At 38.5% G+C, this 12,348-nt stretch overlaps 1 protein-coding gene across 3 annotated transcripts in view; it reads right to left on the reverse strand.

Annotated features, from left to right (window-relative positions):
* Positions 1-12,348, reverse strand: part of LOC149080285 (ras-related and estrogen-regulated growth inhibitor) — a 101,694-nt gene that overhangs the window by 18,853 nt on the left and 70,493 nt on the right. For all 3 annotated transcript variants that reach the window (XR_016193559.1, XM_089239415.1, XM_089239416.1), the window contains one exon: positions 11,424-11,667. Coding sequence is in view for 2 of the 3 variants with exons in the window: in XM_089239415.1 (XP_089095541.1) it covers positions 11,424-11,667 (244 nt within the window). In the remaining variant the exon portion in view is untranslated. The remainder of the gene's footprint in view (positions 1-11,423; positions 11,668-12,348) is intronic.

Raw genomic sequence — 12,348 nt, forward strand, 5'->3', positions numbered from 1 at the left:
CTCATTATCTCTTCCATCTGGCAAGTGTGTGTGAGAGAGAAATGAGTTGACTTATATCACATAGCACACCTACTCGCTGACTTTTGCAGTCTAACCCGACAGCATAGCGTACATAGTTCAACATAAAAAGATGTTAATTGTTAGTTGTCATCTTCTTTTGAATTCTCCCTTCATCCAATTGTGAAGTTGCCAGCTTTCGGTCAGATTCTATTTTTTAATAGTGCTTCTTAATGCTTCATGAAAGTTATTTTGAAATTTTAGTCCATAACTGGAATGAATTAAACAATTTTTCATAGAAACCTATGGAAAATCATGTTTCGGCTAACGAATGGGATTCGGGAACGAATTATCTCTTCGTTAGTATCACTGTATTATGTATTGAGTGAGGCATCGCATACAAATATGATACCTCAAAAACTCTTTTGAGTTTTCTGTATAATTTTTCTGATGCAGCTTATTCACTGGAGGGGCGCCGAAAGATGTCTCGCGTAGGTGAGAATTTTGTGTCGAGTCACCTCGCGGACCGGGTCCCTCATAACAAGGATCTAAAGCAGTGGTTCCCAACCTTTTCATGGCCTCACTTATGTAACTGCAAAATCCTGATTTCCCCTCCCCCTTATGACGTACAGGGTGGAGAAGTCCTTTACACACTTTTAAAAATTAATAATAAATCAATCAATTGACATAAAAAGGTGCAGTTTGCACTAAAACACTTATCACGTTCTAGTTTTCTTTCTTATTTTATAATAAAAAAAAAGCTCAAATTTCACTTACAGGTGGCGCTCTAAAGCGAAAAACTCGACATAACACATAAAGTGCAACATAAACAGTGCACGATTAATGTTTATGACAATTTGCGTTTAGATATAACTACCATATTTCTCAACATGAGCGCCCTTTCACCCGTTTAGATGTAGAACGAGCTAAGAAGGGCGCTCATATTGAAATGTGATAGTTTTAAGTCACGCGCAAATTGTCATAAACATTAATTATGCACTGTTTTTGTTGCATTTCATGTGTTACGTCGAGTTTTTCGTTTCACAGCGACACGGGAGTGAAATTTGAACTTTTCATTTTTTTTGATAAATTAAAATAAAAGTATTTTAGTGCAAACCACATCTTTATTTTATGGCAATTGGTAGATTTCTTATTAATTTTTAAAATATGTCCAGGACTTCTCGTCCACCCTGTATAATTCTTATTATTCAAAAACTGAACTCCTATTCGCGTGGAGGAAGACTAAAAAGCTCTTTATTTGGTCTAAAGCAGGAATGCTGAACATTTTGATGAGTGCGGTACACCAGGTCCGTCATTTTCGGGCCGTTGCCCCCCCCCCCCGACTTTTGAAAATACACTAAAAAAATTGTATATATATACATACAAATATATATATATATATATACATACATTGAGTACATGTTCTTTGCCCCCCCCCCCGGGAAAAGTTGAAATGACGGCCCTGCGGTATACTCTTAATGGATTTGTAACCGGTCGTGGGCCACTTCAGTGATTTTTTCCAATGTTCGGGCCAATGGGGGATTTTTTCTAATGTTAACAGGGCCACAAAGAAAGCGCACCATAAACACGGGCTACTTTTTCCCAAAATAAAAATAAATAAATTTCATAAAAATATTATAGAAAGTGGATTTGTTAAGTCTTTAGAGAAAGGTTTGAGGGCTATCTAAATATTACCTTAAATCTCGGTATTTATTATGTTTGTTATTTTCATAGCATAAGATTAAACAAAGTTTTATAAAAATCGGCCAAAGTAACTCGCGCGTGTGTGTTCACACAATATTGTAAATTTTCCAATTTAATACTACAGTGTAAATGTCAAATAATGATAAAGATCATTAGCGTCTTAATATTCGGGCCAATGGAGACCATTCCCATGGCACCTCAAAACAAAAAAATGGCTCCTAATCATTGAAACCTTTTTTGAAAGTTTTTTTGGTAAATTTCTGTGTTTTTCTTCAACATTTCTTCGATTTTGATAGTGGCAATGCCATTTAGGGTTTCACCACAAAAAGACAGTAAATGAAAGACACAAATACGTTCAGCGAACCTCCGAATTTGTTAGCAATGTAGATGGAGACAAGGTTTCTAGAATATATACCAGAACCAGAATAGAATATATAGACGAATGGATGGAGATATAAGACGGTAACCGCATTTCTTCATCCGGACGACCTGACCACTGTTTCAACCAATGCTGAAATGGAACCTCTCTCTCTCAGCTAATGGGGTTACGTCAACTGGACATGACGAAAATTTCCAAGTTTTCGGAATTGAAATTTATTTCTTGACCGCTAAACTATAACACGTAATAAACATTTCCATCCCGGCATTCTCTTTCGAGGTTTCGAAATACCCCCCCTCCCCCCCCAGTAGATGAATTAAGTAAACTTTTAGTTTACTTATGATTCTCTTGTCCCGAATTGCCGACTTAGGCATAAATGCACTAACTTGAAAAGGTACATTGTTACCACACACAAAATTCTCTTTCATAAACTTAAATTTCATTTAAGAGATGATGGGGGGGGGGGAAACCCATCTCTTAACACATTGCATGCGGGAAACGTGCTTTTACGTTTTTAGCAGTCTGTCACTAGAGCGCGGGTCACATCAAAGTACGTATTTAGTAGATTTGTGCTGGAGAGCGGGTATCGTATAAATACGATGGGCATTGTAAGTGTGTATGGTGTTTGTGTTGCAACGATTTCCATTGTTTCTTTCTAGAAGTTTAGTTTGTCGAGTTACTTGGTATAACAGCTTCAGAACGTACAAGTCGTGTTTTGTAAATTTGAAGCTTGTTTTTTCTATTATTGATTACAACAATGATAAAATGAGCTATTGTGACGAAAATAGTGATCAAGAAATATATGCTGATGCATTATCGGATTTTTCGTATGATAGTAATTCCGAAAGTCAAGATAACGAAGAAAGCGACGATGATGACATTATTCCACGTTCTCGAGTGTTCACTCGGAGAACTATTATAGCGGTTCTGAAACAAGTTATGATGAAGAAGCAGATGAATGGTCATCAATTGACAATCCTCCAGTCCTTGAAGAATTTTTGGGTCGTCCTGGGATAATTGATATGACTAATGTTCCTGAATCCACAGTTGATGCAGCAGTTATTTATAGGTGACGACTTTTTTTACATATTTAGTCACGGAATCAAACAGATATTATCAAAATATCGACAAGTTTAAAATATCCCGCAAAAGTACGTAGAGCATATATTTAAGTGTAAAATAAAAAAAGTTTCGTTGAGAAAAACGAAGTAGTTGTCAATTTATTGCGATTTTACTGAATGGCCAAACTCCTGCGAAATTCACGAAAAAACGCCCACTACACGCGGAAGTCCAATAGCCCGCATGCAATATGTTAATACTTAATACTATAGCCAGCTCGGTGGAAATTGTTGTAGTTGAGGGAGGCTGCAATGTCTCCCCTCAGCGCTTCAAGCTAATCATGCGTGTTATAAGGATGTTAAAAGTGTGCCTCTGGTGTAGTGGTTAGTGCGCTTGTCCGGTATGCAAGGGGGACGTGGGTTTTGACAAGTCGCTTTTCTTTTCAAAGATTCGTTTCAGCATAACATTCAGAAAATCCTATACATTTTTCAGTTAATTTTTTTTCTTTCCTCATATACTCACACCTACACCCACACACTCTATTCACCTCTATATAGACACACAATTTTCTCTCTTCATCCAGGGACTGAAAGGGACCAATACACTCGGCACTCCTTGAAATAATTCTGATCTTTCAGTCAGCCAGCCAAGACGGTAACCGCAGCAGAGAAGGTTCAAAAACGTTGGGTTTTTGAACAAAATAGTGCGAGACGAACGCTGGGGGGGAAGGGGGGTTGTTTTATGTTAATAAAAATATTTGTTATAGTTCTTGTTGGCTTTAAATATTATAGGCCAACATATGATATGGTTAGAGAACAAATGAAGCATGATAGCAGCGCGGTATGCGAGAAAATCCACCCATCCAGTTTTCGAACATCATCGCGTAAGTTTTGACTTCGTTTCTTTCGTTCGACGAACTGGGACTAGATTTTTACTTTGTTACATAGTGTCGTGTGACTGTTCGTGGTTAGGGCTTAGCGAATTTCGTTAACATTCCGAGTGCCGTGTCCAGGACCTTTCCATTTGCAACACCAACCGGCTGAAACGGATGGGCAGAGCAGAGATACGGGGGAAGGGAATAACTGATCTAATGTGTATAAATTTGACATCCTCATAATGGCCCTCCCTTCAATTTTTGAAGTCTATCTCTGCCCATGCTGAAGTGGAAGAAGCGTTTCGATAGGTTTTGCGACGCTTCAGGGCTAGCGAAAGAAGACCAGACCGACACGCTTCTATACCTGAAGCGTGTATTCATCACTGTTAGATGAACAACTGAACAATTTCACCTCATTTCACTGCCATTTGAGTGGTGGAAGACATTTTTTTACCTCATTTCACTGTCACCATCTCAACAGAACTTGAATCTGCAAAAAATCACCTGTGCAAACAGATAATAACTGTAAGGTGATGCAGAAGAAAGTGGGAAAGTAATGTCAAGCATAAAACTATGAATATTGACCCTAAAATCCCCTTAGGTTAAGATATCAAAATAATTTAACGTAGCTTGATTAATGTTTTTAAAGCTGATTGTGAATTGTGTATATACTGTAGTTTCAAATTAAGGTATTCTGTGAAGGTACTCGCTAAAAGGGCATTGTTTAAATTAGGGGTGAAAGTATTTCAACGTAAATAAATAATATGAAAATAATTGTACATTTTTATTTGTAAATAATTTTAAATTTGTAACTTAAATTTTAAAAAAAATGTATCGTATAATATAAATTGTAATTAATTGTTAATTGAAGTTTTTTAGGCCATGTGAATGAATTACAAGCCTATTTTTGTTAATTGATCAATTGGTGTAATAAATCCCATGTCTTAATGACATTTTTGTTCCCAAATTTTGAGCTTTAGCTTTAATTAGTCTAGTGACTAATTTTGAGTTATGATGCATGCTGCATCTTTTAGCATCCTCTGGTGCTGAGTAGGTTTACCTCGCTGCACCCAATTATCGGATTAAGTAGTATAACTTCCGGAGCGGATCGAGTTTTCTAATAAGCTTACCTCATTTCATCCAATCCCACAATAAAACAGAGGAAATTTCTTTTAACAATAACCGGAGCCTATGACACAACAGCCACGCTCGGACTCCAGGTGATCACAGGCAACTGCCCACACCTAAAGCCCCACATGGAAGCAGTCTACACAAACGCAGTTAGGTTTAGGAAAACATTCAACCAGAACTTCTAGACTTTGACCCCAATAACTTTGACGCAAGGGAGCATGGCTGGCATAACCACTCCTCCTGCTCAACTATCCCCAATCAAATTTCGATTGACGGCCACGATATAAAACTAGCAAACACCCACATATACACAGATGGCTCCAAATCCGATGAAGGCGTTGGGGCAGCCTATAAACAAACAGCTTATATACAATTGTATACACAAACAATACAGAAAAGCAAACGTGGCAAGCGGCTCTAGATAAAAACAATAGTAACTTTCAAGCAGAATTGTTAGCGATAGAAGCAGCTGCACAATACGCAACGGAAGCAGAAGAACGAGTTTTAATAATAACTGATAGCCGCTCCTCCCTTCAAGCACTTCTAGATCCAACAAATAGAAACACAATAGTACGTGTATTGGTTCACTCAAAACAATGGTTCACTCAAATTATCAAAAACAATAGAAAACAATGGTTCACTCAAATTATCAAAAACAAAAACACAGCAGCAAGGATTACAAGCCTTGTCAGATATATACACGCCAACGAAAATCAAAAAAATCTGTCCACCAGATTTATAAAATAATGTTACGAAAACATAAGGGGGGGGGGAACAGAAATGGATAAAAACAACAACAAAAATATATATCATATCCACATGACTGCCGCTACTAATACATAACCATTACATGTACTAACGGGACCCGAACAAGAATTTTTATGACATTCCCGTTACAATGATGTAAATGTGATAACCACAAGTGTCCTTCATTCCGCTATTCTAATTAGGGTGCTAGGCGGGAGGACACGAATGGTTTTCATAATAACCCCCATTACATGTAGTTTATATTTTATATATATATTCATTTTTTTTTATATATAAATATAACCAGCCAGAGTGAGTCAACCAAAACACCAAGACCGAAGCCGATCCTTAGCTAAGGCTCTCTCCAGACAATCCCCCATTTAAACCAAGCCCACATTGCTCACCAAAATAGGGTTAGGGTGAGACGACTCGACCTGGCAGTTATATATGTATATAAATGTGTGTATATGTGTATTTCTCTTTCCTCTATTCAAGTTCTTCATGCATTTCATGTCCACAACACACGTGCGTACTCATATTGTCGTATTCATGTTGCTCACCGAATAAGGTGCTAAGCGAGATGGCACGGGTGATCCCTAATTGTATATTATTCCCCCACACAGTACTTTTATTTTGTATATTTTCATCAAATCCACCGAGCGAGTGAACTCAACCCAATAAAACTGATGCTGGCTTCTAGTCCGCAAGTTATCAAACCCATTTGCTCACCAATAAGGTGTTAAGCGAGAGAGGAGACTCGCTCCGATGGATATATATATATATTTTTTTTTTATTTCACAATAAGATTCTCATTTCTTTTTCTTTTTGTATCCTGTGTACATAATATGGCAAGTGTAAGATAACAGATGAGATGGCATGGGGGGGGGGGCTCAATTACTTTTATAAAATATACCTCCATCCTAATATGTGTACATTCATCCATCTTAACGAAACCCCGAAACTTTTCTCCAACTCCCAATCGCATCTCGTCTGTAATCACCACAAAATTTGCTAATCGCGATAGTACCCAGTTGTCCGGGGAAAATATGTTGTAAAATTTTTGTATGTTGTTTTTTTTTGACACAGTGTTCTAGACTCTGCCACGAAGCTGGGCTGGAAGAGATCTCGGCAACGGGATAAGTCCAGTGGCAAAGTTCTGGCGTTCATTCATTCAGTCCCACAATAAATATTTAGTATAGACAAGACATACAGGGTGGTCATAAAATAATTTTTCAGACATACGAGCCCCTAGCAGCCGTAAAAATGAACGAATGCAAATGAAATTCCAGGAAAAGCTTTTAGGGTGTGGTGCTTGCAGAGAAGGATTAAATTCAGTTGAGGCCCCGGATGCAGGAGAAAATATTGAGCCCCCTTTTAAATTAGAAAAAAAGTGAAAATTTTGGGTTTTTCAGAGCCCTTTAGCAGTCGAGGCCCGGGCGTCAACCATTAAATCCGCCTCTGGGCGCTTCAGAATGAGTAGAGAAAAACGAACCTAGAGGTTCTGTTACAGCAACAAAACTTCTAAAAATTCAAATAGCAACACACTCATTTTCATGCATTGCTAAGTGATCTGCGCAGGGAAAAGGAATAGCGTTGGAACGGTACTTGTAACCCCATAAATGCCGATGCAGGATATACACAATATAGATCTCGTCAGGGGGTTGATCAGCACCTCCTAGAAATAGAAGGCCTCCGCACTCTGCTTGTGACGTCAGTAAGTAGTCCATTTTCCATCAGAATATTCAGGGAAAAAATTCCCTGCTCGTGCCAGTATCATTATTGTAAGGAAAAGAAATGATCGGGCTCAGAATTGGCGATTTCTATTCCCCCACATCCAATCACTATGCGGCATTTGTGAGCTAATCAGGAAGATTCTACGCCAAAATAAGAAACGAAATAGTATGCTGTGTTTCAAAATATGGCAAACATTCTAGGTAGTCCGAATGACGTTTATGGCACACAGTGCAGAGGCCTATCTCTAAGAGCTGCTGGTTTGATGCGCTTCCAGCTGCAGAAATGTGATCTGCATTGGTCGCTTCGGTAGGTTTCTTTGTCTGCATCAAGCGCTTATGGTGTTACATGTAAAATTGTTCATGTTTATGGTGCTATACAGAGCCGGAACTAGAGGGGCCAGGGGAGGTGCTGCTGCACCGGGTGGCAATATTTAGAGTTAGAGGGCGGCAGTTTTAGGTGGGAACAAAGAACACAGGTATTAAATTACCGAATTTTAAAGTTGCGGGTGCGGCAAAATCATGTTTGCCCCGGTTGGCCAAAATCCTAGTTGCGGCCATGGTGCTACAGGTATCGTTCCAACCAGTGCTCGCCAATGCTCATCAAAATTCTACTTTATTCTTACAAATTCCATTGAGGAATGCAAACACTCCTTCAAATTTTGAGTAATTTTTTTTTTAAGTAGAGTTATTTTTGTTTCTCATAAAAAAAAAAAAAAATACCCCTCTTTTTTACGAAAATACCCCTCAAAATTTTTGAGAAGAGTGAAATCACTCTTCAATATTATTTTTTCGAATAACACTGGTTCCAACGCCATTTAGTTTTTTACTGCGTCGATCACTTTACAATGCATAAAAAAATGAGCATCGCTGTTCGAATTTTTCGAAACTTCGAAAAAACCGCGATTACTAACAGTAATCGCGGAAGCTAGGTTTTTGTCTCTCCATTCTAGAGCGCATACTTTGAGAAACACCTATATCTCGAATTGTATTCGCATTCGTTGACTTTTGCGGCCACTGAGGCTCGCCATAATTTTTTCTTAAAATAACATTGTTCGATTTGACCTATCAGATGTTTTCAAGAGCCACATTTGGCTCGCGGGTCACGGGTTGATCATGTATGGCCTAAAACTTCCAAAGAGCATATCCATGAAAGAGAAAAGTAAAAGAACGACAGGACAGTTGAAGTACTCAGAAAAAAGATCACCAAGAAATTGCTGGTAGAGCACTCGGTCATCATCCGAGGGACCCGGGTTCGAGTCCCGGTAGGGGGGGGGGCAGAGATGCAATTTTTCACTCCGCGTTGAGCCAAGGCAGCCGGAGAAACAAAATGAAACGAATGTTGTTCTGATGTTCTTCTGTTCGCGTCTGCGAAAATAAAGAATTCCGGGTTTAAACGAAAAACAAAACTTTAATGAACTCCGAATTAATCAGAACACACTGAGCTGTCATGCTTTGAGACAGCGGTAACCTCAACACTATCTTGGACACACAAAGGGCCGAGGTCCATACATCCGCATGAGGGGAAATATTTTTAATAAAGAACAACACCATCTGGTGGCGCGTTACCGAATTATAAACATACTCCTGTCCTAATTAATTACTATTGATTGCTATACATTAGAGTCACAAGGGAAGCTTGATGATCTTGGTGATAGTCCGCTTGTAAAGGCCCCTGCAAGTCTTCATAAGTCTTCACCGTGACTACACAAACAAGTCCATCAGTTCCGGGATGCGTTCTCACAATTTTAGCAATCGGCCAAGTTGATGGTAGAAGGTTGCTCTCCTTAAGTACCACATCACCTACAGACAGGTTGTAACAGGTGTTCTTTCATTTTATGCCTTTGTTGCAGAGAATGGAGATATTCAATGTGCCATCGTTTCCAGGAACTGTTCTTCAGATTCCGGACAAGTTGCCATCTCGTTGACGGATGCTTGACATCGTCGACTTTTTCTGGAACTGAGCACAGAACATCGCCAGTCAAAAAATCAGAAGGTGTCAATACTTGCACCGAGTCTGTGTTTTCGTCGTTGTGAGCCACCAATGGTCTAGAATTGAGTATCCCTTCCATTTGACAAACTAGAGTAGATAGCTCTTCAAATGTCAAGCGTGAATTTCCAACAACTCTTTTTAAATGAAACTTAACCGATTTAATTCCGACCTCCCAATGCCCTCCAAAATGAGGAGAGGAAGGTGGTATCACGTGCCACCGAATGGAACATTGGTTCAGGAAATATGAGATTTCTTGATTGTTGTCTATTTCATTCACAAACAACGTTAGCTCATCGAGCTTAAACCGTGCACCAACGAAGTTTGTTGCATTATCACGGTATATATTCATTGGCAAGCAACGTCGAGCATTTAATCTCTTCAAGGCTGCAATTAATGAATCCGATGAGAGATCACTCACAAATTCGAGGTGTACAGCCTTAATTGTCAAGCATATGAAAAGAGAGCAATGTATCCCTTCGCAAATTTGGATCCTCGACCTTTATGAAGCTTTATTCGATAGGGATAGCAAAATCTACACCACAGTTCGTGAATGGTCTGCTCATGTGGTGACTCGATGAGCTGGTAAATCGTCCATTAGCAGAGAAGTTGATTTGCTACAGAACCGGAAACACACAATGCACTTGTGAATAACGCTATGACACTGTTGAAAATAATAATTTGAACTGATATTGTGTGAAAAACATACAAATAAATGCCTAGATATAAAATAATTTCTCAGAAAAATATATCACCAACGAAAAAGGCAAATATAAGGAAAAATCAAAACACCTTGGAGCAATCCTGTAAGACGTGGACGCCACGTTGAGAATCATGGGTCTTAAGTTATTTGGTTGATCGGCAAATAAATGTTATTAAATCGTCTGAAAATGTTTGAGTGTTTTTGTTAAAGGTGGAAGTTGCTTTTTTTGCAATATGAAACTAAACATTTCATGATAATTTGGGGGAAGGAGGAGTTAGAAATCTACTGAGAAAATACAATCTCACTGTTACCATAATCGGTGCATTTTGAATATTTGAACAGGATGCTCAATCAATATCGCTGATTGGAAGTTGAGTTTCAAGCCATGCAAATTGATAAGGAAAAATTTGTAGCCAGGTGGAGCGCCCCCCGGAAAAAACACATTGCCCGGGGACCCCATGATGCTCCCAAGACGGTCCTGTGAATGACCTGTTGCAGCAGATCACGATGCCATAAAAGCGGATATCGCAGGAAACCTAAAATTCTCCAAAAATAGTTTTTCCTAAAATTGAAAATTGTTTATGTTGTTTGCTGTCAAAAACAGTGGATTAGTTTTCTGCCTTCAAACCAGCTAAATTAAACAAAAGGAAAAACTTTTCAAAATACGTGAAAAGTCACTTGAAGTTGAAAGAAAAATAAAGAAAGTAATGATTTTTATTTTTATTTATTTATTTTTTTTTTTGATTCACTAATGATTCACTTTTCCTCTAACAAAAAGTAGTCTTGAACCTTTTTTTCCCGCCTTCGCTCATACTTACAAGAAAGACACCCAGAACTTTCGAGACGACCAATAGTTTTTCAAAATTTTCATCATTTTTCAATGAAAGAGAAGGGAGGGATGTTAAAAGAATTAGACACACAAGCAGTGTTCGAAATTTGAACTACTTAATTACATTTCGCGCAATTGTATTCCAATGGTTAATCTTACCCAGTGGAAATATTGTGTAGAAAACTCTCTGGAGCGTACGTAATAGTCACTTTAATCATGACTATTTTGTGACAATTACTATTTTGTACGATGCAATACAGCTGTAGCGAGAATTACCTACCTTCTTCTGTGGTGACTTGACGTAAATGTATAAGATCGGCTTTATTTGCGACGACGACGACAGGGCAAGGAGCAGGAGAAGCTCCTTGAGTTCCACCGCCCCCAGGAGACGATGGTCTTGAGTTCTGAATCATCTTGCGAACTTCTTTCACGTAAGTGAAACTATTTCGATCTATGATTGAATAAACCAACATGAATCCATCCGCCCACTGTAAAATTTCATCTTTTGGGAAATCTTTTTCAGACTGGAAAGAAATGTCAACGCAGAATTACTGCAACAGGTTTCTTGAAGTATTTAAAGATTCAACAGATACACCACTAAAAAGTATTCACACAACCATGTACACGGGTGAAAACATTTTATATTTTCCTCTTTGTCAAGTTAAATCCTTCCAGTCTCAAATTATTCCGGGTTTTGAAGGTAAAATAATTTCGATTTTGTTAGTGCTTATTTTTATTATCACATATTTTTTAAACATAGCAGCACAATCAACGTGCATAGCCAAGGCTCAATCCTACCATCCGTTAAATTTCTATATGCCCGAGTTTAGTTCAGCTAAGGCCAATCCTAGTGCACATACTTGAATTTTTTTTCGTCTGTAGAAGCTGCCAGTCGCCGGCAAACCACCGATGAAAGAGAAAGTGTAAGTGAGCGTCGTCGAACTTTTTCATTTTTAACAAAATGGTACGAAAAACTTGAACAACGCTATTGCATTAATTATGATTGATGGAGTTGCTAATTGCGACACAGAATCTCTTGGTAGTACTCCCGGATAATGGTTGTACAGTGTGTTGCGTATTCGTGATGAACCACGCAACTGCAGTCAAAGAAGACGGTCAGCTTGACTTTCACATTACATCTCCTAAAGACCAAATCGTCAGTCAAAATAGAATGACGGATCCAATGCTGATTTCTCTTCAATCGT

This window comes from Pholcus phalangioides, unplaced genomic scaffold (assembly GCF_987345545.1).
Source record: "Pholcus phalangioides strain wild (caught in Gottingen) unplaced genomic scaffold, Ppha-v1.0 ptg000011l_1, whole genome shotgun sequence".
Classification (NCBI taxonomy): domain Eukaryota; kingdom Metazoa; phylum Arthropoda; class Arachnida; order Araneae; family Pholcidae; genus Pholcus; species Pholcus phalangioides.